The 27,374-nt window shown below is 42.9% G+C and overlaps 1 protein-coding gene across 1 annotated transcript in view; it reads left to right on the forward strand.

Annotated features, from left to right (window-relative positions):
• vwa8 (von Willebrand factor A domain containing 8) overlaps positions 1–27,374 on the forward strand; it is a 163,012-nt gene that overhangs the window by 56,005 nt on the left and 79,633 nt on the right. Inside the window, exons 18-24 of the mRNA XM_052143089.1 lie at positions 2,584–2,687; positions 2,994–3,100; positions 8,679–8,750; positions 9,988–10,064; positions 17,856–17,931; positions 26,926–27,061; positions 27,154–27,273. Coding sequence (XP_051999049.1) covers positions 2,584–2,687; positions 2,994–3,100; positions 8,679–8,750; positions 9,988–10,064; positions 17,856–17,931; positions 26,926–27,061; positions 27,154–27,273 — 692 coding nt within the window. The remainder of the gene's footprint in view (positions 1–2,583; positions 2,688–2,993; positions 3,101–8,678; positions 8,751–9,987; positions 10,065–17,855; positions 17,932–26,925; positions 27,062–27,153; positions 27,274–27,374) is intronic.

Below are 27,374 nucleotides of genomic sequence, written 5' to 3' on the forward strand. Positions count from 1 at the left end.
ACCACCAGGACTCTTCCTAGAGCTGGCCGCCCGGCCAAACTGAGCGATCAGGGGGGAAATGGCCTTAGTCAGGGAGGTGACCAAGAACCCGATGGTCCAGCATTTCTCTGTGGAGAGAGGAGAACCTTCCAGAAGAACAACCATCTCTGCAGCACTCCACCAATCAGGCCTGTATGATAGAGTGGCCAGACGGAAGCCACTTCTTAGTAAAAGGCACATGACAGCCCGCCTGGAGTTTGCCAAAAGGCACCTGAAGGACTCTCAGACCATGAACAAAATTCTCTGGTCTGATGAAACAAAGATTGGCCTAAATGGCAAGCGTCATGTCTGGAGGAAACCAGGCACCGCTCATCACTTGGCCAATACCATCCCTACAGTGAAGCATGGTGGTGGCAGCATCATTCTGTGGGGATGTTTTTCAGTGGCAGGAACTGGGAGACTAGTCAGGATCGAGGGAAAGATGAATGCAGCAATGTACAGAGACATCCTTGATGAAAACCTGCTCAAGAGCACTCTGGACCTCAGACTTTGGCAAAGGTTCATCTTCCAACAGGACAACGACCCTAAGCATACAGCCAAGATAACAAAGGAGTGTCTACGGGACAAATCTGTTAATGTCCTTGAGTGGCCCAGCCAGAGCTCAGACTTGAACCCGAATGAACATCTCTGGAGAGATCTGAAAATGGCTGTGCACCGGCGCTCCCCACCCAACCTGATGGTGTTTGAGAGCTCCTGCAAAGAAGAATGGGAGAAACTACCCAAAAATAAGTGTGCCAAGCTTGTAGCATCATACACAAAAAGACTTGAGGCTGTAAATGGTGACAAAGCTGCTTCAACAAAGAATTGAGCAAAGGCTGTGAATACTTATGTACATGTGATTTTTTTTTCCCGTTTTTTATTTGTAATAAATTTGCAAAGATTTCAAACAAACTTCTTTCACGTTGTCATTATGGGGTATTGTTTGTAGAATTTTGAGAAAAATAATTAATTTAATCCATTTTGGAATAAGGCTGTAACATAACAAAATGTGGAAAAAGTGAAGTGCTGTGAATAATTTCCGGATGCACTGTATGTGTTTTATGTATTTTTATTTTAACAAACAAGACTAATAATAATAAAATGCATAAAATAGATAGTCTAAATGTATGCATAGATTAATTATTAAACAACAAAATTATTTGTGTGGACTAGTTGGACTAGTTGGTTACAACAAAGTGGTGGCATGATTGATGCAGACAACTGTATAAATTAAGATTAGAGAGAAAAAAAATGTATTAAATTGCTGCCGTGCTTGAAAATCGGCCGTATATGTTTGCTCATCATACTACATTTACATTTATTCATTTGGCAGATGCTTTTATGGTTGTCTCCCGTTGTCTCTGACACCAAAGTTGCTCTCACCAGCACTAAAAAATGTGTGGCACTGCACATGCAGCATTGCTGTCACTGTTATCACTTTTGGGAGTAAAGAGCAGACCTCCACTTTATTAGTGAATGTCCTAAAGCGCATCTTCTAAACGTCTCCTTATTTTGCGCTGGATGATAACACAGTGAACCTCGTAATATTTAACAAATGCTTGTAAATAGCAGGATCATACACGGGGCCTCAACTGTATTCACTAAATCTGGAAGCTTTCATATCAAGAGTAATTTATCATGAAATATTACACATGCACACCTGATTATGGAAGCAGATTGTGTAAAAGAAAAAGATCGTTCTGCACAAATTATTGTAAACCAATATGTAAATATGTAGTTACTTAGGTTGAATATTCAAGAAAATATTTTTAAACAAATGTTAGAGGTAAATTACAAATTATTGTAAATTTTCGCATAAATATAATAAGTTACAATGATGAAAATCACTATACAGTCACATTTCAGCACTGTCACACGGATGGCGACTGTCTTAAGTAGCTCTTAAAGCACATCCTCGTACGTTCACGTTAAGTGCAGTTTTGCGAAATGTATGTAGAAAATACAAAATGTCCGTGTAAAATTGCTTGTAGAATACACTCTTAACCACTAAGATCGATCGTTATTGGGAAACGGGCCCCAGGTCAATGTTTTGATAGCACCACAGTGTTTTACGCTTTTGGGGGAAATACATTTTACAAATGGATCTTTTATAGTCTCTGGAAAGCATTTTAACATTACAAAATGTGCTTAACCTTTAATGCCTATTTACTTCAAGTACAATGTGACTGAGCAACATCAAAAAAAGTATTTGCAATCTTTTTCTTTTTTTGTGCTAAAACTATTCAAGGCAAGTTAAATATTAAATTTTTCATTCTCATGTTCAACATTATATACATTTAAAATGTAACCTTGGATTTAGAAAAATGCTGGATCATCGCAGTACAATATTTCAGGTTTGTTTAATTGAGTTCATAGAGATTTATTGCGTGCTGAATTTTCTGGTTTGGACAGTCGAATAGTCATTACTTTTGCAGTTCTGTTTGGTGCAGCTAGTGGCAGAGAAATCACTCAATTCACTTTCAAATGCTTCTTGATTTAATGCTTGATTACTTATTGATTAAAAGTTGATTTGGAAAGCATGAACACATTCTCTTGGATTTGTAGGTTCCTCCCCAGCCTTGCTCGCTTGTCTCTTCAGAAGAGTCTGGTGAACGTCTCAATAGAGGAGCAGCCTGACACAGCAGCAGAACAAAACCACCAATACACTTGTGAGTTTCAAGACTACCAGCACATGATACACTGCTCACATGACATGATCCTCAGTAATTTTAGTCTGCCCTGATATTTTTGTCCAATTTTCCCCCACTATCAGTACAAGAAGTAATAGATTTCAGGTGCATTGTGTGGTGTCTGAAAAGTGTAGATGGGTATAAATAGACTGTTTTTGTGATGAAAAGAATCTGTATCCTCAGGAGGTGGTCAGTGACATGGCTGAATAGGCAATCTTTCTGTCCGGTGAAATCTCTTTCTCTAACTCGCTCTTTTTCTTTCCATTTCTACCCTCACCTTTTTAGGCACTGTAAAAGATGGACTTCTAACCATTGGGAACATTTCAGCTCCTGTGTACACTGCTGATGAGAAGATGAAGGTCCCAGATGTGCTCTTTTATGAGAATGTTCAGGTGAGCTCATTTTCTGACCATTAGAGCTGGTAAAATATTTGTCTTCTCTGCAGCCTACAGTCTAGAGCAGGGATTCGGCAATCTTAGACATGCACACAAGCATTGCCAGCATTGGAGAGGTATTCGCTGACACCAAAGCAATGGCCCCTTTTCAAATTTCGAATTGGACTTCTATAGCGGTGAATGGGAGACCATAGAAAATATAATTTTTGCATTCACATTTGCTTTAACAGCAAAAGATCAAACTAAATTCAAAAATCAACTTATACGTTTCCACTACTTTCCAATAGAGGAAAAAAAATAGAGAGAGATGGATTACGGCAGTCAGAAAGAGAGGATGTACAAATTTACCATCACTCACTCAGCAGCTATATCTGAAACCTCATCACAGCAGTGCTGACCAGGGTTTCCCCCCCTTATTTATAGATACCAGGGTTTTATAACACAAAGTAATAGGCTTGGGATCGATTCCTTTTTCACACATAGATAATCAGAAGATTTTCCTTATGATTATCAATATACAGTGCATTCAGAATGTATTCGGATCCCTTAATTGTTTCACATTTTGTGATGTTGCAGCCTTATGCTGCACAGCGATTTATAGTCTAGGCCCAGGAACATTTACCTTTTAATACCTTACAATATCAACACCCACAAATGAGTTTACCAACATAAATAAATCCGTGTTCATCAATATCTTGTGGGTTATAGCAAAATAAATAAATATGACAATTAAGAATTTCATATCCATGAACAATTCTTATGAAGGACATTTGTTTTGATGAGACACGCCATTTACAAAAACCCTGGGGAAGGGAAAAAATAGGTAAAAAGTTCTTCATGCTCCAAAGTTAAAGGGAAAAAAGGACCTGAAAAATCCTATATGAACCAAGACAAATCTCCAGGCACGATCAGTGTAGTAGTCTTTAGTTCATGCGTATTTCAACCAATAATAGTTAGACAAATTATTGATTTTTTTTACAGATTATTACAAAAACAATATTATTCTCTTACCATATCACCTGCTGAATTACTGGGCCCAGCCAATCAGTTCAAAACAATAAAGTGCTTCTGTAGTGCGGCAGTCAAACCACCATATTTTCGCAACAATAAAATAAATGAACCGGCAACTCGAGCGCCAAATATAAATAAATTATATCCCTACAAAATACCCTCCCTATAAACGAAACAACACTGAGTATCATTGTTTAAACTGCAATACTGCAATTTAATTTAAAGAATGAAAGAAACATCCATGCCCGTCACTGAAGCAATGCTAACCGACTGCGTGATCTGCTCTCTCCACCACGGATTTACAAGCACTCAGATTGGCTAATTCAATTGATTGGAAATTATTTGGAAAGGCCCACAACTGTCTGTATAAAGTCTCACATCTGAAAATCATATCAGAGCAAAAGCCAAGCCATGATGTCAAATGAAGTGCCTGCAGAGCTCAGAGATAGGATTGTGTCGAGGCACAGATCTGGGGATGGCTACAAAAAATTTTAGCTTCATTGAAGGTTCCCAAAAACACAGTGGCCTCCATAATTCTTAATTGGAAGTTGGAACAACCAGGACTCTTCCTAATGCTGGCTGCCCATCCAACCTTACCAATCGGTTGAGAAGGTCCTTGGTAAGAGAGGTTGAATTTAGTTTATTTTATTAGTTTAGTTTTTACATTTACATTTATGCATTTGGCAGACGCTTTTATCCAAAGTGAGTTACAGAGCCCTTATTACAGGGACAATCCCCCCCGGAGCAACCTGGAATTAAGTGCCTTGCTCAAGGACACAATTGTGGTGGCTGTGGGGCCTTCTGCTTACCAGTTCGGTGCTTTAGCCCACTACGCCACCACCATTCCTCCTTTTAAAGTTGAAAGAAACTGTGCCACTCAACTAAAACAAATGATCTGTGCAATTCACTGGACAACTAACCTGTCACATGAGGAAACTGCCTGCTCTGTGCTTTCCATTGAGCCTACTTGTGCACATGGCAATGATGTGCTTTTGCTGCTTTTTGCTCTCAGAATAATGCTTTACTTGCTCTATCATTTCATTTACACAATTTACACAAACTGTACAAGAGAAATGTACTGTCAGCCAGTCATTATTGCAAAATTAACCCCAACAGGATAGTCAGAGGCTGTCACGAAGCATATTCGACCACAAAATGTAGCAATTGACCAGTCAACCAATCAAGAGCCATGTAGCAAATTATAATAAATTGTTTCAGCATGGCATACACAGTTCTTAACATTCCATACACAATAGCAGTGACACTCAAACTTATAGTCATGTCAAAAAGGTTGTCCACCTCTGGCCTAGAGGGAGTGCAGGGCTTCACTGGCTCATGCTGATATTATCACAGGTCCGACAGTGAAGATAAGATAACTCTTTCCGTCTCTTTCTTTCTGTCTAAGACTTTAAATCTACAGGCTCTTTTGCTCAAAGGTCAGATCTCAGAGACTGGCCACAAAGGAGCATTGCCAGAGAACACATGCACATCCACACTAAGTATAGCCGCATATTGCCAGGTCCACAGTGAAATGGGGTGTAATATAATTTTATTGATAGGGAATTGAAGGTCTTCTCATTGAGGCATTTTCAGTATCCAGTTAATTAACCAATGTCAAGTTAAGCCTTAAAGGATTATTCACCCAGAAATGAAAATGAATTACTTTCCTTCTTCTTCAGAACACAAAATGAGATGTAAGCCGGTATACAAGTCTCAATCACCATTCACTTTCATTGCATTTTTTTCCATACAATGAAAGTGAATGGTGACGAAGTCTGTCAAATTAAAATCTAAATTAGAATGCTTAAATGAGCATTTGAATTTTGGATGTGTGCCAAGCACTGATGCTGACTTGCATTCTTGCACTAAAACAGGCACAGTGAAATGAATAAAATAGAACGCTGGTGTCCCAAGACTTTCCAGAATTTCCTTTTGAATCGACACAGCATCTAAAAAATGCAATGTTACTGCACGAGACTCTGAAAAAACAGCCAGACATGACGCAACAGTCAAAGACATCTGTCTAGCACATTTTTACATAGATAAAGACTGATGCATTCGGATTGAACAGCCACCAGAGGTGGAGGTTTTTGCCAGGCTTGCTTTTTATCAGCGATTCACTGCATGATAATTCTATACGTACATACAACTGTATTTAATGAAAAACACTGTGGTAGTGCCAGTATTATGAAGCTGGAGTCTGGTATTATGTGCAACATAGAACCATCTATTGAAGCGTTTCTTTTCTCGTTTGACTTTTTTCTCAATATTGGAAAATGTGAACTGGTCAATCGTAATTTTTTTAACAGCTAAATATTTTCTTTGCAAAAAGCAATCGCTATAACATGGCGCTGATTGGTTTATATTGATATGTTGTGCCCTCTTGTGGACATTGATTTTATGAAATAATGTATTTAAAATTAGAATATAATTCAAATTTTTGAAATATTTCAGTGAAAATTTCAAAAATTGGTTTCTTAGCCCTGTTGACAGCCCTAATGGTGACCACGGCTCTCTAATATCTAATTTTGTGTTCAACGGAATAAAGAAAGTATCACAGGTTTATAACAACATGAAGGTGAGTAAATGATGACACAAACATTTTTTTTTGGCGAACCATTGCTTTAAGCGTTATATCATGTAATAATGTTAATGTTATAGATTAAATATAAATTTTTGCCAATAGTAAAATTCGAAATTACAGCATGAATGGCATTAGGTCTCTTGCTAGAGCTGCTGAAATATGTAGTCGCCTTCATGTGAGCAGAAAACGAGGGATGACCCATATACTCCACCCTCACTACCATCTGTCCCTCCCTTCAGAGGCCCAGAAAGAGGTGGAGGAAAATAAAGTTCCTCTTGTCCTACTTTTCTCTGACCTGCTTTTTTGCCTTTCGAGGACTAGAAGGAGAAGTGTAGTAGTCCACTGTGGCGGAAATGAGGACACGTCCCCCCGATAAGGCAAACTCTTGTATTTGTGCACATCTATTGTGTGGTATAATGTGCCTGTGCAGTAAACAGCATCATCCTTATGTGTCCAGTGTAATTGAAAAAGCACTTTGTGCCTTTGCAACCTTGTAAACAGACATATTCCTGTCGTAAGCAGACCAGAAGTCAATTTCTGCTCACAACACACATTATATTACCTTTTCAATATAATTGACACAGTGTTTGTGTGCTACAGGAGAAACTGAATATAAATCAGACCACAAGACATATAGTACAGTGGGGTCCAAAACTTGGTGTAAATATTGCGGTAGTTTCTTGGTGAAATCAACACAAGAGGTGCTACAACAACAATTACTTTAATTCCCTTAAAACATGCAAATCACAAGTAAAACTGCAGATTATCAGTTCATGAAAATATTTTTACTATAGTGGATGACTTGTACATTTGTAACATTTGCCCATCATAATCGACTACATTTACAAGCTTGTTCAAGCAAGAGCAAATTGCGCAGTAACTCAACTGAAGAACTGGTGAACAACTCCAGCAGAGCAAGTGAGACAAAAATGTCATTAGCACCACTTTTGCTTTTTCCAACACTATACGTTTAAGGTTTAGGGTAGTTAGGTCAGTTTTGTTGTTTTTAAAACTCGATAGAGTAACCTTAAACTCATCTGTTTGAGAGAAAATATTTAACTCTCTTTTAGCACCACTCAGTGGACATTTCACCTCGGAACTGCTGCGATACGTGTGATAAACCATGTAATATCATTTTGCAAAAATGTCGCCATGGTCATGAGATCAGGCTTGAAAATGCTTCTAATTTCCAATCTTTTCTAATGTCATGTAAAATGTTTCATTACAAATTATTTTATCACTGTAACAATTTCAATGAAAGTCACAAAAAAGTTATTGGTATTTCGTCACCATGAGCTCTAATAGTTTGTTAAAAACCTCAAGATCCAAATGATTCCAGCATGAGTTAAAGAATATGTTGATATAATAACTCTTTTGTGATAAAGGGATAATTAAAGTATTATAACATAGAAAAAATGACTTGCATATAAAAAAACGTAAATTAGTGCTGTCAGTCAATTAAATTTTTAATCACGATTAATCGCATAATTTTTTGTTAGTTAATCGCAGGTTTTGAAAGTGCTTAAATTTGACTAAACATACTTCTTTTCCCGTTCAAAATGCAATTATTTCTTTCAAAACAAAATAATATGTATTAACGATATAATTCTTTGTTAACATTTTCCAAACAAATCCTTCCACAGTATAAAGATAGAAATGCACTAAAATTGCACCAATTCAAGTAACATTAAAAATTTCCCAAGTCTAAGTGGGTGCATATTCATTGCAATAGGCATTAAATCTCTTAAACTCTCATCCTTAGCAATATTAATCAGCTGGCAGACCGTGGCTATACGCTTTGTTACAGCAATCGTTAAGCCACATTTATGATTGGTGTCAGCACCAGCGTCAAGCGCTGCTTTGAAATCCACATTCTGCATCTTGGTGATAGTTAAGACTTGGTGTGCCTCTGTTCTGATTGTAAAATGCACTTTGTTTGCTGTTCTGATTGTAAAATGCACTTTATTTGTTCATTCACAGCACATGATGGTAATGCAGGACATGCTGAAGGACTTCCTGTTGGGGGAACACCTGCTTCTGGTGGGGAACCAGGTAATTGAGGATTCCCTTGGCTATCACTGCAGTCTGCAGAGAGTTCTGTCTACTCCATTAATGAGATGTACAGTAAACTTGCCCAGAGCAGTGGTGTCACTCCATGAAACACATCTGTGCTTGTAAAGTATCTGCACACCAACTAAAGGACAGATTGAACAAGAACTCAGTTTGCCCTACAGCACCCAGGCGCTTGCCTACTCTCTGTATTCAACACCTGAGGGTGTTCTGGATTTGTGTATTGAAAGAGAGTGGGCGTGCAGACCGCTGTCACTTTAGTTAAGAGAAGTTGATTGATTGAAGCATAAACATGTGCTGGAGATACAACTGAAATACCACTGGAAATAGTAGACATGTGAATAAATTCTTTCTTGTTTTTATATTTTAAATGGCAATAATTTACTCACCCTCTTGCATCATGCTGTGAATAATCCCTCACCCAAAGCCATCATATCGCTTCAGAAGGCATGGATTAAACAACTCAAGTCCACAAAAAAAACACATCACACATCCATCAAAATGTCTTTGTTCATGTTCAGCAAAAAGAAAGAAAGTTATATGATGTGATGGCATGAATGTGTGTAAATGATGAGAGAATTTTCAGTTTTGGCTGAACTATCCCTTTAAAATCAACATAAAGCCCCACTTCTGTAATATGACTTACTTTTTATTATTAACCAAAAATGATAAAATTGAAATGCTTTATATTTTGGATAATGTTAACATGTTCCCAGTTGAAAAGTGAGCAGCTCAAGCAGACTATTTATTTATTTAGTTAAATCACAGCCCTGTGCGGTTTAATAATCGCACAAGGTCATAGCGTGATTCTGATTTTATTTAGATGAATTGTGCAGCCCTACTCTATAGTCCAAGTCTTTTGAAGCCATAAAAAAAACCTGGCACTGCAACACATCTAAAGATGACATTTTTAATTGAACACAAGCACCAATGAGATATGAGAGCTCCAGTGAAGGCGAAGATTATCCGTGATCAGCACATTCAATTTCAGTCTGTCCCACATACAAAGCTATCATATGGCTTAAAAGACTTGGAATATAGAGTCTTACTGAATACTTTTATGATACTTTTATTCTTGGCAGCATAAATCACTATTTTCTCTCATCTTATTTTGCATTTCATGGAAGGAAGAAAATAAAATAGGGAGCAGAATGACTCTATGATGCGTAAATGATGACAAAATATTTCTATTTTTAACTTGTTCTTACTTTGTTCACAGGGTGTTGGGAAAAACAAAATCGTTGATCGATTCCTGCATCTCATGAACAGACCCAGAGAATATCTTCAGCTTCATAGGTAAAAAAAAAATTCCCTTGTTTTCTCCTGAAATAATGCTGTTACATGGGCTCACCGGGGATGACCCATATCACACTGACATCATGTTTTCTTGAGTGTGCAAAGAGCTTTTTGTTGTTAGTGAATAATTAAGTAATTTAACCTTTCCGCTTGTACAACATGAATGGAACAGGAAAAGACAGGGCACTTTCATTTACAGCTCTCTTTGTTTATCAGAAAGATAAACATGTGGTCAAAGGATCATAGGAGTGTTTTACATTAGAAGGTGATCCTTCTTTTTGCAGACTCACTGAGGGCCTGAAATGAAATAAAGGTCTCCTCTCTGAGGCCCGAGTACACTATTTTAATCCCTGATAAATTAGGACACGTGTCATCAGAGGAAACTGCAAGTTGTACTTTTGCCTTTGAAATATTGCTATTAAAGGAATAGTGCACCTAAAAATTATTTTTGTCATCGTTTACTCACTCTTATGTTGTTATTTTTCTTCTTTGAAGCACACAAGGACGTGTTACGCATAATGTTCAAGCTAGTTTTAACCTTGCACGGAAAATGGATGGTGATTTATACTGCCAAGCTCTAAAACTGACAAAAAGCACCATAAAAGTAACTTAGAAGTAGTCAATATTTTTTGTGTGCTTTATATACCAAACATGGAGCTGTTTGTCACAGTGATAAATAGCCAGTCAGTTGGCCATTGGATATTCCATCTGATATTCCATCTGATATATTGGTTGGTAGGAAAGGTATAAGATGCCTATAACTCTGTTTACACATTAACAGAAAACCTAGAAATAACATTGAATTTTTCAGCTGTGATTTACAAGTTGTTCCAAACCTGTATGACTTTCATCTGTGGAGCATAAAAAGGCAGGAAGTTAGTCTCAGTCACCATTACTTTAATTGTTTCAAGAAAAAAGATGCAGTGAAAGTGAATAATAATTGAGGTTCCCCTTCTGTCGCTCTCTCCACGTTGTGTCAGAGAAGCGACACTAGGGGTCTCTCTTGAGCGCCGATATTCACCTCTGAGCTATGAAAAAAGGCCAATGAGAGTTGGCAACCAGTATTTGCATGTCCCGCCCCCGGACATACGGGTATTTAAGCGGCGCAAATACGGGAGTTCATTCAGAAAATTTCTTCGGAGCCGATGGTTGGGTTCTGCAACTGCTGCATATTACACACCGAGTACCTGTCATCCCTCTGCTGCATAACTGTTGGATTCCACGGCGCACAACAGCGGCTTTCTCCTGTTTGCACGGATTTAAAAACTGTCATGAGTTTTTTCCCTAAAAGAGTGATTTTATTTAAAAGAGTAATTTCCTCTAAAAGAGCAAAACACAGCGGCGTTGAACGTCCTTTTAAGGACGCGTCTTTATAAAGATGCCCTTCCGCCCCTGTGTTGTTTCTGGATGTGGTAGAGTGCTCTCCGCTTCCGACGGCCACAGGCACTGTCTTGTGTGTCTGGGTAGCGATCACACCGAGGCTGCGTTTGTGGATGGTTCATGTTCTCACTACGAGAACATGACCATGACAACGTTGCGGTCGCGGCTTGCTTACAACCATGAGCAAGCCACTCCAGCCGCCCCCCCGTATTGCTCCTTCTTCCCACGGGATTGAGGATGATGCGGCTGGCGATTTGGGGATGGCTGCGGGTGCAGCTCCGCCGGGTACGCTCCCTCGGACCACCCGCGCCCCAGCACGCTCGTTGATTCCCATCTGTGCTCGAGGCGGCGGCGACTCGCCTCACAGCCAGTCAGCCGACCCTCTTGCGATGGAAGCCGATGAGCTCGCCCGCGACATCGGGGCGCGGCATCTGATGCAGAGGACTCCCCTGGGCTGCCGCCTCGGGCTCGCGCGCCCAGGCTGAGGCTGATGCACAGATGTCCGACATGCTTTCCCAGGCAGCCAACAGCGTGGGCTTGGATTGGAACCCTCCATCCTCCCCACAGCCATCACGGCTGGATGACTGGTTCCTGGGGTCTGCGCGCCGCTCACATCCTCGCCCCGGTTCCGTTTTTCCGGAAGTGCATGACGAGCTGGCGTCTTCGTGGAGAGCACCCCTCTCCACTCGTCACACCGCCACAGGCTCGTCCGCCCTCGCCACCCTCGGCGGCGGAGCGCCACGCAGTACGCGGCGATTCCCCAGGTGGATAGGGCGGTTGCGATCCATCTATGCCCCGGTACCCCTACCACCTGGCGAGGTCGCCCCGTACTCCCTTCCCGGACCTGTAGAGCAACCTCCTCGCTGACAGCGAAGGCCTACAGCGCCACCGGACGCGCCACTTAGCCCTGCATGCCATGGCTCTCCTGCAGGTCCACCAAGCCAAGGCATTTCGCAACATGCACGGGGGTGGCCCTGATCCCGAAACGCTGCAGGAACTGCGCTCAGCGACCGACCTCGCCCTGAGAGCGACGAAGATCACAGCGCAAGCGCTCGGGCAGGCGATGGCCACGCTAGTGGTCCAGGAACGTCAACTGTGGCTGAACATGGTCGAGATGCGTGAAGCCGACAAGACTCACTTCCTCAACGCCCCTGTCTCCCAGTTCGGCCTCTTCGGCGACACCGTCGAGGACTTTGCCCAGCAGTTCTCCACGGTAAAGAAGCAGACGGAGGCCATCTCTCACATCATGCCTCGCCGCAAGCCTGCCGCCACGGCCCATGCCCCGTCTGCTTGCCGAGGGCGTCCTCCCGCGGCCAGAAGACAAGCTCCTGCTCCGCCTCAACCCGGGTCCAGCTCTCAGCCCCAGCGTCGAGCAAACCGCGGGAAGCGCACGCCCCTGTCTCACGGACCCCCTCGAGGACCCGGAAGGCTCCCAGGAGCTCCTGAGACAACGCACCCAGAGTCCAAGAAGTTAGCTCGGAGGTGGTAAGACCGCTCCGTCCCCGGTGGAGGTCCGGGAGGAGAATCCTTTGTTTTTTCATTTGCCGCACCCTTAGCGGGGCTGCGGTACCAAATTCTCAATAAAAGAGCTATTTCCTTTGTCTCTGGGGCATATGGCCCTCAAATGCCATTCTCACGGCACTCTGCTTTCAGGCCTCAACAGTCCCGGCTCCATGGGCGCGGTGTCCCGCCTTCAGCCCCACGACTGTTCCCCGGCCGGCGGTTCAGGCGAGTCCAGAGGGCGCCAGCATCAGACCTCCTCCTCAGTCACGAACCCGCCCCTGCGGGTGCGCGGAGCAAGGTAAGTGCTTTGAGTTTATTCTCAGCACCAGAGCCTCGGGGCGCCACGTTGCCTCCCGGCGCCACGTTACCTGTTCCGCACCGCTCGCGAAGCCCGCCGGATGCGTCCAAAAACCCGTCCCTTTGGTGCCCCTAGCACGGAGTTTAGAGCGTGGCTTTCGCTGCCCAACCCGTCACGCTGGCTGCACCGGACCATTCGACTTCGGTTACGCAATTCAGTTTGCCAGGTCTCCGCCCCCTTCGTGGGCGTACATTTTTCCGCAGTACACGGCCAACATGCCCATTCCCTGCGCGAAGAAATCGCCTCCCTTCTATTAAAGGACGCGATAGAGCCTGTCCCTCCAACCGAAACGGAGAAGGGTTTCTACAGCCCTTACTTTGTTGTACCCAAGAAAGGCGGCGGCTTACAACCGATCTTGGACCTGCGAGTTTTCAATCGGACCTTGTCCAAACTCCCGTTCAAAATGCTCACCCAGAAACAAATTCTATCTGGCGTCCGGCATCTAGATTGGTTCGCAGCGATAGACCTGAAGGACGCGTACTTCCACGTCTCAATTTGCCCTCGACATCGACCCTTCCTACGGTTCGCGTTCGACGGTCAGGCGTATCAGTACAAAGTCCTCCCCTTCGGCCTGTCTCTGTCCTCTCACTTCTTCACGAAAGTCGCAGAGGCAGCTCTTGCACCGCTCCGAGTAGCCGGCATACGCATACTCAATTACCTCGACGACTGGCTCATACTGGCTCACTCTCGAGAGTTACTATGCGCACACAGAGACCAGGTGCTCAGGCACCTCAGCCGTTTGGGGCTTCAGGTCAACTGGGAAAAGAGCAAGCTCTCCCCGGTCCAGAGCATCTCTTTTCTCGGTCTGGAGTTAGACTCAGTCTCAATGACAGCACGTCTCTCCAACGAGCATGCTCAGTCAGTGCTGAAATGCCTCGCTTCCTTCAAGCCAGGCGCCGTGGTCCCGCTAAAGCGTTTCCAACAGCTCCTGGGGCATATGGCATCCTCCGCGGCGGCGCGCTGGGGTTGATGCATATGAGACCACTTCAGCACTGGCTCCGGACTCGAGTCCGAGGCGAGCATGGCGCCGCGGCACGCTGCAACGTAAAGTTACCTCTGCCTGCCGCCAGACCTTCAAACCCTGGACAGACCTTTGCTTTCTAAGGGCTGGAGTACCCTTGCAGCAGGTGTCCCGACGCGTTCTGGTCACGACCGGCGCCTCCAAATTGGGTTGGGCGCCGTGTGCAATGGTAGCGCAGCCGCAGGCGGTGGAACCGAGGCCCGCTGCGCTGGCACATCAACTGCCTAGAGCTGCTGGCTGTTTTTCTGGCCCTGCAGAAGTTTCTTCCGTTAATTCGGCACAAACACGTCTTAGTCAGGACAGACAGCACCACGGTCGTAGCCTACATAAACCGCCAAGGCGGAGTACGCTCCCTCCACATGTCACAGCTCGCCCGTTGTCTCCTCCTATGGAGTCAGCAGCGATTTGGAGTCACTGCGCGCCACTCACATCCCCGGCAACCTCAATGTGATGGCGGACGCGCTGTCAAGACAAAGCTTGCGCGGCGGAGAGTGGAGACTCCACCCCCAGTCGGTCCAGCTGATTTGGGACCGGTTCGGCAAGGCCCAGGTAGACCTGTTTGCCTCCCAAGAAACCTCCCACTGCCCGCTCTGGTATGCCCGGACAGAGGCTCCCCTCGGGGCAGATGCGCTGGCACACAGCTGGCCCACGGGGCTGCGCAAGTACGCATTTCCCCTAGTGAGCCTTCTTGCACAGGTGCTATGCAAGGTCAGGGAGGACGAGGAGCAAGTCACTCTGGTAGCCCCCTACTGGCCTACCCGGACTTGGTTTTCGGACCTCACACTCCTCACGACAGTCCCTCCCTGGCGAATTCCCCTGAGGAAGGACCTTCTTTCTCAGGGACGGGGCACGCTCTGGCACTCGCACCCAGACCTCTGGAACCTCCACGTCTGGCCCCTGGGCCGGGATCGCGGAAGATCTAGCCGGTCTACCATCTGCCATCGTAGATATAATCAATCAAGCCAGAGCCCCTCTACCAGGCATCTTTACGCCCTAAAGTGGCGTCTGTTCAGTGGACTGGTGTTCTTTCCGAGCCGAAGACCACGCAGAAGTGTGCAGTTAGGTCAGTGCTCGTGTTTCTTCAGGAGAGGCTGGAGAGGAGGCTGTCCCCCTCCACCCTCAAGGTGTATGTCGCCGCTATCGCGGCTCACCACAACACGGTAGACGGAAAGTCTCTTGGTAAGCACGACTTAATCGTCAGGTTCCTAAAAGGTGCCCGGAGGATAGCTCCCTCCCGGCCTAACCTGTTCCCCTCCTGGGATCTCTCGGTCATCCTTACGGGACTCCACAGACCCCCCTTCGAGCCGCTTGTCTCAGTTGGACTCAGGGCCCTCTCTCTCAAGACCGCCCTGCTGATCGCGTTCGCTTCCATCAAGAGGGTCGGGGACCTGCATGCGTTCTCTGTTAGCGACACTTGCCTGGAGTTCGGTCCGGCAGACACGTTCGTGATCCTAAGACCGCGACCGGGCTATGTGCCCAAGGTTCCTACCACACCCTTCAGGGATCAGGTAGTGAACCTGCAAGCGCTGCCCCGGGAGGAGGCAGATCCAGCCCTTTCACTGCTGTGTCCAGTACGTGCCTTACGTATCTACCTGGACCGCTCACAGAGCACTAGACGCTCTGAGCAGCTCTTCGTCTGCTTTGGGGGACAGCAGAAAGGGAATGCTGTCTCCAAGCAGAGACTACGCCCACTGGGTTGTCGATGCCATTTCCCTGGCTTATCACACCCAGGCCGTGCCCCCCTTTGCGGGTCCGAGCCCACTCCACCAGGAGTGTTGCGTCCTCATGGGCACTGGCTAGGGGCACTGCCCTAGCAGACATTTGTAGAGCAGCGGGCTGGGCAACACCGAACACTTTCGCGAGATTCTACAATCTCTGAGTTGAGTCAGTATCGTCCCGTGTTCTCTCAGGTACCGAGCCCGTAGAACTCGTTGGCACGCCCACGATCTGACCGGGTGAATCGCTTGCATCTAGCGCCCTTCCCCCTAACCAGGGGAAACAGTGCACCTTCATTCCCAGGAGATCTCAGGTTTGGGACACTGGTTGATTCCTCCCTAGCCCTTGTGGGTCGCAGTTCAGCGGAGGAACTCGCTGACCCAAGCCACTGCGGGTACCGCAAGCTACCCTGCACTGGTATAGGTGCTCCACAGGTAAGGCCTCCTTCGGACTCCCCCTGTGTGTAACGCCACGGTTCTGTCCCCTCTGGCGAGTGGACTCCCGTACTTCCCTTAGGCAGTCACGGCTGCCTCGGTTGCCGTGCTGTATGTTCCCCACTCTATAGGCTGGATCCATCACCGCACTGACTTTTCCACATAGGCCCTAAGTCAGGCCTCTGATGGTTTTTCCACTTAAACTTGCCTCCCCTCTCGGGTAGGCGTGGCCTCCGCAGGGTCTTCTCCGCCCTGAATAAGGGCTAAGACCCCCTTCCCTCAATGCGTGTAAGGGCCCCGGCCTAAGTTGCTCTATGCGAGAAACATAGAGAGAAAAGAGGCCCGGCCAGGCTTGGCCCGTTCCCAGGTTGGCGGCCAGCACCTTGTTCCCCCCTCCAGGGTAACGATAAGGAATCCTGATGGCTTAAATGGGGCATTGGGGAAGGGTACGTGCAGCCTGATACAGTTGGTCGTCCTGCACGTAAGAATACCTGCTCGCTCCTGTATCAGCAGTTCACGTACACGGCTCAGCGCGTGGCGCTTTTATAAGTGGACCCCTACTGTCGCTTCTCTGACACAACGTGGAGAGAGCGACAGAAGGGGAACGTCTAGGTTACGTATGTAACCTCCGTTCCCTGATGGAGGGAACGAGACGTTGTGTCTCCCCTGCCACGTCGCTGAGCCGAGCCACTGTTGTGGCCGGACCATTTCCGGCTCCTCAGAAAAATCCTGAATGAACTCCCGTATTTGCGCCCTTAAATACCCGTATGTCCGGGGCGGGACATGCAAATACTGGTTGCCAACTCTCATTGGCCTTTTTTCATAGTTCAGAGGTGAATATCGGTGCTCAAGAGAGACCCCTAGTGTCGCTTCTCTGACACAACGTCTCGTTCCCTCCATCAGGGAACGGAGGTTACATACGTAACCTAGACGTTTTCAGGCCCTAACATTCTGCCTAACAGAATGTAAGAGATACAGTTAGATTTCACTGTATCTAACCCAACTATGCAGTATATTGGTTAATGTAATCTTAAAAGTTTCTTCATGAAGTTAAACCAAAGTCAAACTTTTATGCATTGTGGCCTGGTTAGCAATTATGGATATCTTAAATTAGAGCAAAGCAATCACGTTAAGGAATCTCCCACAGACACAAGTCTCGCATGTCAAATATACACAAGAACTAGAGAGCGCTCTGTCTATCTAGCTCAATTTAGGTAAATTTACATTATATGTAGGAACCATACATTTGAATCTAATGGATGAATGATCTCAGCCACTAGAGATATTAGCTGTGATTTAACAGTAAACAGCATCACCATTTACATGCATGAGGTATCATGATGAAAACAGTCTAAAGCTGTGAACTGATTCTCCTACAGAGATACTACAGTCCAGACGTTAACCCTGCAGCCCTCTGTTAGAGATGGAGTAATTGTTTATGAAGACTCTCCACTGGTCAGTATTCCCCTCTGACATCATAGCTCTCTCCCAAAACCCAGTCAGCTGCTTATGTAGGCAACATTTTAAGGCTGATGTGTGTTAATGTAAATAACATTGCTTTGTGCTTTTGATCATTTCAACCAGCCCGACACAGCAACATTGGCTTGATCAATGGTGTGTGTTTGGGCTAGGACTTACTTTTTTTACAAATAATAGAAGACTGAGTTTCTTTGTTTTATGTTTGAAAAATGATTCTTATTGCAATTCCATTTGGTGACGCTATGGCACGTAAATTTCACACTTCAGTTTTAAAGGGATAGTTCATCCAAAAATGACAATCCTCTCAGCATTTACTCACCCTCATGCCATCCCAGAAGTGTATGACTTTCTTTATTCTGTTGAACACAAACGTAGATTTTTAGAAGAATATCTCAGCTCTGTTGGTTCATACAATGCAAGTGAATGGTTGCCAGGACTTTAAAGGTCCTAAAAGCATAAAAAAGCAGCATAAAAGTAATCCATACAACTCCGTTGGTTAAATCATATATTTGGAAGCAATATATGGCGTTGAAGAGAAAAAGATCAATGTCTTTTTACTATAATTTCTCCTCCCTGCCAAGTAGGTGGCATTATGCATGGAGAATGCGAATGGGCAAAAAAAAAGTAGAAGAAAGTGGAGATTGATCGTAAAAGTCAAATTACTTTTTAACGCTAACTTATAAACCTTAGAAGGTATATGCATTTATTGAAGCCAACAGTCCACGTTATTTCAACATAATTGTTTAGAAATCATGTTTTATAGTGGAATAAATGCTGATGAATGCAATACCTGAAGAGAAACCCGCCGCCACCAAAGCGCACTGTGTATGATGCAATCAAGTAGGTCTCCCTACTTTCTCAAATTGCATATGTATTTTATATATATATATATATATATATATATATATATATATATATATATATATATATATATATATATATATATGTATTTGTAAATTTTCTAATATTTTGCATTAAAATTTAAATATATTTTTTCTATACTAATCAACCATTTTAAATTAATAGTTTTATATTTTCCCATCGTTTTTAATTTGACTATATCTTACGCAATGTTTCATTGAATTAGTTTATTCCGTCAAGAAAGACGGTAAGTACACAGTCTTGTAACTTTGTCTTTTTGTCTGATTTTTTTTAACACTTTCTTACTTCAGATCAAAGTTTGAAATGGTGTGATTTGCCACAGAGCTGGTTGGTTTGGTTCATGGCTTTGAACTCTTTATGAAGGATTTTGTGAGAAGTCTATGGAAAAAAATAATTGAGAAAAGTAATGGGAGTGGGCAGAGCTTTTTTGGTGCACTTTATTGGCTGTGATTCTCTGATTGGTGAATCTTCTCTTTAGGATCATGGGTAGTGTAGTTCTTCACCAGAAACTCAGCTAATAAAAATGTGTTTTTTTATTGAAATTTAATTGATTCCAACTTACAACCTCTGACCTCACGATACCGCTGTCTTAAAAGGTTTATATGTCACTAATAATCAATTCACCTATTGAAAACGTTATTAGGATTTTTACTTCTGGAACAAAACTGCTTTTATTGTTAACCCTTTGTAAGCTCACCCTCCTTGTTTACTGTTGCTCATCTAGCAAGCTTTTTAAAAAATTTATTTAGAAATGAATTGGAGATTTCCGTGAACAGAGCTAATTTCGGTCAACTTTGCCCATAAAGTGGTAAAGAATTAAATAAATCTTCTTAGTAGTCTTACATAGGCTGAAATTAAGTGCGGAAAAGGATTAAATGTCCGCACAGTGATACTACCTATCTGAGTTTTATTTCAAACATTGCAACATTGCCTGAGGGAGACCTAAATGATCAAACTAAATAAAACTTGTATACCAAATTTGGGTTTGATGTGCACGTTTCTGTAATTCCTCCACTTGAATGAAGTGTGACATTCAAAACATCTTTTATCTGCTGTTTTCTTTAAAGATATTGTTAATTTACGGATTAATGTGATACATTTCTCTGATAATGTTGTTGATGACAACAACTATTAAGGTATGGTCACACTTTCTGTTATGCCCATATTTATAGTGAATTATGAAGGCATTGTAAAGGCATTATACTGAATTCATAATGTCTCATAATAGACCATATAATAAGATGCACAAACATTAAAAGTTTATTGAATAGAGTCCAGTATAGAAAGTTTTTTTATTATTATTATTCATGGTTGTTTACAGTTGTGATCCACATGACATATTTAGAGTTTCGGATATATTTTAACTTTGTAGCTTTACAAGTGTTTTTCATAATAGCTGAAAATGTACATTGAATGTGTGTTATTTTGTATTTCGTGCATGTGTAATGTATATAACTTCCAGCATGACTTGTAATGTCTTATAACCTCTTAAAATATCTTATGGATGTTTATAAGAAGACATTGCTTTTGTCACTTTAATTAAAGCATACCTATTATATATTATAACTTCTGCAGATCAAATTTTATGTTGCTTGTTTTATTATGCATTGTACTCTAAGGTATAACTATGAATAGGTCATTATTATAATATATTATAATTGTTGTTACTATTATTTATGAGAAGTTATAACATATTATAATATGTATTATGAGATATTATTGATGCATTATAATGCCTTTACAATGCATTATAAATATGGGCAGGGTCGGGAGGGTTACTTTTGAAATGTATTCCACTACAGATTACAGAATACATGCTGTAAAATGTAATTTGTAACGTATTCCGTTATTTTACTCAAGATCAGTAACGTATTACGAATACTTTGGATTACTTCTTGAGCACTGGTAAATTGTATCACTTGTTTTGACTATAAATACTCAGTACAGTACAGTAAGACAAAATACACATGTTAAAAATACATTCTCTGAAAAAACAAAATATTTTATGCAGTGTTGTTTCTAAAACAAGATAAATCTAATTGATCTTGTTTTAAGGATTTTTAGATGTTTTTACAGAAAAACAATACAAAAATTATTATCAAGAATACAATTTTTGCCCTAATATCAAAGGTCTTACTTGGAAAAAAAAGAAATGATGATCAAATGTGAATTTTCTTTTCTTCTTCCCAATTTGGAATGCCCAATTCCCAATGCGTTCTAAGTACTTGTGGTGGCGTAGTGACTCGCCTCAATCCAGGTGGCGGAGGAGGAATCTCAGTTGCCTCCGCGTCTGAGACAATCCGCATATCTTTTCACTTGGCTTGTTGAGTGCAGTACTGCGGAGACATAGCTCGTGTGGAGGCTTCACGCTATTCTAAGCGGCATCCACACACAACTCGCCAAGCGCCCCACCGAGATCGAGAACCACATTATAGTGACCACAAGGAGGTTACCCCATGTGATTCTACCCTCCCTAGCAACCGGCCAATTTTGTTTACTCGCTGAGCTCCCCAAGCCCCCAACATGAATTTACTTGATAAAAAAAAATATGATCGTGCCTGGTAACATGTGCATGTATAATGGTTAGAAATAGCATTTTAGCTTAGCGTAAAGCTGACAATTTACACAAGGTTTATTTCTTCTGCTCCAAACTTCGAACTTCTCTGTCTGTTCGTATGAATGTAACACATCATAAGAAAGTGTTTCACCACTGTTCAAAAGCACTTTGGATCACATAATTTACACGTATAAATTTTTCCATCTGAAAGGACTAAATATTAAATTAAACAAATGACAATAAAATGCAAAGTAATCTCTTCAGTAATCAAAATGTTTGTATTTTAAATACGTAATCCTGTTACATGTATTCCGTTACTCCCCAACCCTGAATATGGGCTTCATAGAAAGTTACCTTGGTCACATATGATGTTCCATTTCAGTTAAGATGAGTAGACATGCTCATTAGGTAAGCAGTAGAGAGCAATGCAGCTAACTGGGTTTTTCTGTGCACACCTCCATCACTTATCAGGATTTGTGTATGTGTAAGCAAGATTCACCACCTCAGTGGTTCTGTCCGTCCTGTGATCTCCTAAAAACCAGCTGTGTGAAGTATAAACTTTGCATAGTGATATTTATACATCTATCAGCAGATGGTCCAGACCACTGCTCCAGCTAGGACAAACACATTGCCAGCTAACACCCGGAGGACGCAGATGAGGGAAGCAGCGTTAAAAATTAATGAATGACCTCAAGGACAGTGTGATATAAGCCACTATGTTGCTTGTTTCTGAAGTCTATGTGTTTTGTTAGCATGATGGTGCCATTTAGACATGTTGTTTGTGAAGCAGGGTCACAGGTGTTCTCTACAAATGGCTTTTAATGATGTTCCTGCTCAATACAAGGTAGAGAAAGATGAAAAGCAGGTTGTGACTCTGAGTTTTGCCCCTCAATTAGCACCCAGCGGCAGCTCTCAGGGTATTAATAGCCTTGAGGCTTTGAAGCCCCTTCTGATGCCTTATCTGATATCAATGCTTCAAAAGGGGCTTGCATTTTGCAGATGCAACAGATAAAAGCAATAAGAAAACACCCCTTGTTCTCCGCAAACCCCCTTTCAGTTCTGGGTATACGTAAAAGTGTTAATGTCACCTACTTGTCAAAGGTAATGAAAACAAGCTGAATACAAATTCAATATTCTTATACAGTGCATCCGGAAAGTAATCGCAGAGCTTCACTTTTTCCACATTTTATTATTTTACAGCCTTATTCCAAAATTCATTAAATTCATTATTTTCCTCAAAACTCTACAAACAATACCTCATAATGACAACGTAAAAGAAGATTGTTTGAAATCTTTGCAAATGTATTACAAATAAAAAAAAAAAAGTATTCGCATCCTTTGCTCAGTACTTTGTTGAAGCACCTTTGGCACCATTTACAGCCTCAGGTCTTTTTGTGTATGATGCTACAAGCTTGGCACACCTATTTTTGGACAGTTTCTCTTTCTTCTTTGCAGGACCTTCTCATTCTTCTTTGCAGGACCTCTCAATCTCCATCAGGTTGGATGGGGAGCGTCGGTGTACAGCCATTTTCAGATCTCTTCAGAGATGTTCACTCGGGTTCAAGTCTAGTCTCTGGCTGGGCCACTCAATGACATTCACAGAGTTGTCCCGTAGCCGCTCTTTTGTTATCTTGGCTGTGTGTTTAGGGTCATTGTCCTGTTGGAAGATGAACCTTCACCCCATTCTGAGGTCCAGAGTGCTCTGGAGCAGGTTTTCATCAAGGATGTCTCTGTGCATTGCTACATTCATCTTTCTCTCGATCCTGACTAGTCTACCAGTTCCTGCCGCTGAAAAACATCCCCACAGCATGATGCTGCCACCACCATGCTTCACTGTAGGGATGGTATAAGCCAGGTGATGAGCGGTGCCTGATTTCCTCCAGACATGATGCTTGCCATTCAGGTCAATTTTTGTTTTATCAGACCAGAGAATTTAGTTTCTCATGGTCTGAGAGTCCTTCAGGTGCTTTTTGGCAAACCCCAGGCGGGCTGTCATGTGCCTTTTACCGTTGAGTGGCTTCCATCTGGCCACTCTACCATACAGGCCTGATTGGTGGAGTGCTGCAGAGATGGTTGTTCTTCTGGAAGGTTCTCCTCTCTCCACAGAGAAACGCTGGAGCTCTGTCAAAGTGACCATCGGGTTCTTGGTCACCTCCCTGACTAAGGCCATTCTCCCCCGATCGCTCAGTTTGGCCGGGCGGCCAGCTCTAGGAAGAGTCCTGGTGGTTCCAAACTTCTTCCATTTACGGATGATGGAGGGGACTGTGCTCATTGAGACCTTTAATGCTGCAGACATTTTACTGTACCCTTCTCCAGATCTGTGCCTTGATACAATCCTGTCTCAGAGGTCTACAGTCAATTCCTTGGACTTCATGGCTTGGTTTGTGCTCTGACATGCACTGTTAACTGTAGGACCTTATATAGACAGGTGTGTGCCTTTCCAAATCATGTCCAATCAACTGAATTTACCACAGGTGGACTCCAATCAAGTTGTAGAAACATCTCAAGGATGATCAGTGGAGACAGGATGCACCTGAGCTCAATTTTGAGTGTCAGGGCAAAGGCTGTGAATACTTATGTACATGTGATTTTTGTTTTGTTTTTAAGATTTCAAACAAACTTCTTTCACTTTGTCATTATGGTGTATTGTTTGTAGAATTTTGAGGAAAATATCGTGACAACTTTGTGTCTGGCCACTTTGCTGAGGACAACATCCTTCGTTTAGAATGAGGGTGTTCTCCAAATAGGTAGCGCAGCATTTGCTTTGTGTGACGTTGCCCATATGAAGGGCGTAAGCAAACTGCTACACTACAACTCCACCTTGCCCCAGTAAGATTTCCTTCTATGCAGCATATTGCTTCTTAGCCAGCTGGAATCCCTCAGTGAAAGCACTCATGGTGTCACCAAATAGTCCCTGCTGTGATACCAGAGCATCGAGCAGAAAGGCCTTGTCACGTAAGAATGCTGCACTGGAGACATGCACTCTTGCGGAGTATGCAGAATGCCATGTCTTTACCAATTGTGTGTGCAGCTCTGGAAAGAGCAGCACTGGACTACGGGACTCAGAGTCGTGCCAACTCAGTAAAAACTATTCATTGTGTCGAGAAGCTCTGGCACATCAGGCATGGGCCATTAGAGCTTGAGCTTCTGGACTGTGACCGAGTGAGAACCTTTAACAACTCCACATTGCAAGCCTTCCTCGCTTGGATTTCCATCCAGCAGGGGTAAACTCCAGATGTATAAACGTTGCATACGCACAAAATGGGCATTGAATTGTGCGTACGCAATTTCCCACAAACATACCAAAAAATAAACTTGCCATAAATATGTGTGCACCGTCCGGACACTCTTCACTGTGCGTACACACTTTTTTACTGTTGTGTGTGAATTGGCATCTTCAGCTGGACAAATAATGAACTGAACAGCCGTGAAAATCCCAGGAGATCAGCAGTTACAGAAACACTCAAACCAGCCCATCTGGCACCAACAATCATCCATGTGATTATCTAATCATCCAATCGTGTGGTAGAAGTGCAATGCGTAAAATCATGCAGACATGAGTCAGGAGCTTCAGTTAATGTTCACATCAACCATCAGAATGGGGAAAAAATGTGATCTCACTGATTTGGACAGTGTCATGATCGTTGGTGCCTGATGGGCTGGTTTGAGTGTTTCTTTAACTGCTGATCACCTGGGATTTTCATGCACAACAGTCTTTAGAATTTACTCAGAATGGTGTCAAAAACAAAAAACATCCAGTGAGCAGCAGTTCTGTGGACAGAAAATCGTTGTTGATGAGAGAGGTCAACAGAGAATGGCCAGACTGGTTCAAACTGACAAAGTCTACGATAACTCAGATAACCGCTCTTTACAATAGTGGTGAGATTGCTGGTTTGCACTGTTTTGCCGGCACGAGGGGGACCTACACAATATTAGGCAGGTGGTTTTAATGTTGTGGCTGATTGGTGTATGGTTATTTTGGGGAGGAGATGGTGTGGGGAATCAATCTTCCGCTAGCTGGGATTTATAAAGGGAACTATGTGTGGTTTTATACATTTGAGGGGTTTTTGGTGCAACGCAAAATTTGACTTTTGTGCATATGCACACATTTAGGAAGAAATCTATGCAGAGTTTTATACATGATGCCCCCAGTCTCATCTTTAGGGGCCTCCAGCGAAATAACATTACTATCATAATTTCTGCCAAACGTTGATCGGATCATGGGCACCAATAGTGGGGCGCAGATCGTAATTGGCAAACCAAACAAGCAAAGCTGCTTGAAATGGAGGCGAGACGGGAGGCCTGACCCGGCAAAAAATCATCCTCAAAAGCTCTGCGCTCTACATCCCGTCCTCACTTGCCTTCCTTACTCAGAAAGATAGCAAGCCAATAGTGAAGTGTCTTGAGTTTCATGGGCTCACAGTGATTGCAGTCTGTCTCTGTCGGAAAGAGAGATGTATCACTCACATTGAAGGACATTTACGTCATCCTGAAAAAGACATTGTTTAGAAAAAGTTTTTTTGGTTTATTTTCTTGAAGAAACGAATAGATCTACAATTTGCAATGCACGGAAGTGCAAAGGATATGCTGATCATTGGAAGCACAACAGGAATCGCTGTTCAGGTGTGCAAACTCGGACAACAAAGTGATGAGTTGTGCTTTGGAGAGTATAAGAGATGAAATCATGACCCTGAAGAGAACATTCTGTGCTCCAGTTTATATGCTTGCGATGACGCGCAAATAAGGGGCGCAGTGCCGAGCCCCATCTGCCAGTGAGATTACCATAATTCCATACGGGCTTCAGAGATCATCACTCCTGGGAGAAGTTTGCATTACACCAGCTGCTGTTATAGTGTTGTAGTGAATAACTTGAAAGGGAACTAATACTGTAAATTGTAGTTTCATAAATATTTGTCCTTGGAGAAGTTGTGTTATTTTTAAAATAATATCTGATGTTTCTTAACTTCTACAGTCAGTGTCTCCTGTGTTTCATGTTTTATGTTTAATAAAACATGAGGCGTGAGACTAAGGTCCAATGAGATTTCAGTGTGGGTGGGACTAGCCAGTGTGGCGTCGCAGAAATAGACACCAAGTAATTGATAAAATTATGAGTCGCTTATAACTGTCACGACTTTGTCACAACATGCCGACAAGATATAACAAGGATAAGGTATAACAGTTAAATCCTTACCAGCCAAAGGCAACAGAAAAGCTTGGGAACTAAAATGCAAAAACAGGTCATTCAGAAATTGTTATGGTTATGGCGTCACAACCATGAGTGCATAAACATACAGTTACAACACCTACAGTTCTCATGTGCAAAGAGCCAATCAGAACAGAGGTCCTTTACATGTAGAAGTCCTAAAGGTACAGCAACAGTCTGTTTAATTCTAATGTTCAGATAGGAAATACATAAAAGCTTGACTAACAGATAAAGTGGACTTCAAATCAAACTCTACAGAAGTGAGGATATCACCCTTTAATGGAATAAAAATGGAGTCATCTGTGCTTATGTGTGTATTGATTTGAAGGTGAAAGCTGTGAAGATGGGAAACATCCTTGTTATAGATGAAGCTGACAAAGCTCCCACAAATGTGACATGTATTCTGAAGACACTGGTGGAGAGTGGAGAGATGATCCTGGCTGACGGAAGAAGAATAGTGTCAGGTGAAACAAGCAGAGAGCATGCAACATATTCCATATCATAGAATCATCACTGACAGTCTAAAAAACACAGGGATTTTTTATGTTTTCCACAGATTTATTGGATGCAGCAGGAAGGCCTAATGCCATTCCCATGCATCCAGACTTTCGTATGATTGTTTTAGCTAACCGACCTGGTTTTCCTTTCCTGGGAAATGACTTCTTTGGAGCACTTGGTAAGACTTCTATAGACTTAGATTTAGATTTATCAATGTACTTTATTGATCCCTAAAAGGAGAATTTATTGCAAACATCAGAATTATACACACAGCACCAA

The sequence above is a fragment of the Xyrauchen texanus genome, chromosome 14 (assembly GCF_025860055.1).
Source record: "Xyrauchen texanus isolate HMW12.3.18 chromosome 14, RBS_HiC_50CHRs, whole genome shotgun sequence".
Lineage (NCBI taxonomy): Eukaryota > Metazoa > Chordata > Actinopteri > Cypriniformes > Catostomidae > Xyrauchen > Xyrauchen texanus.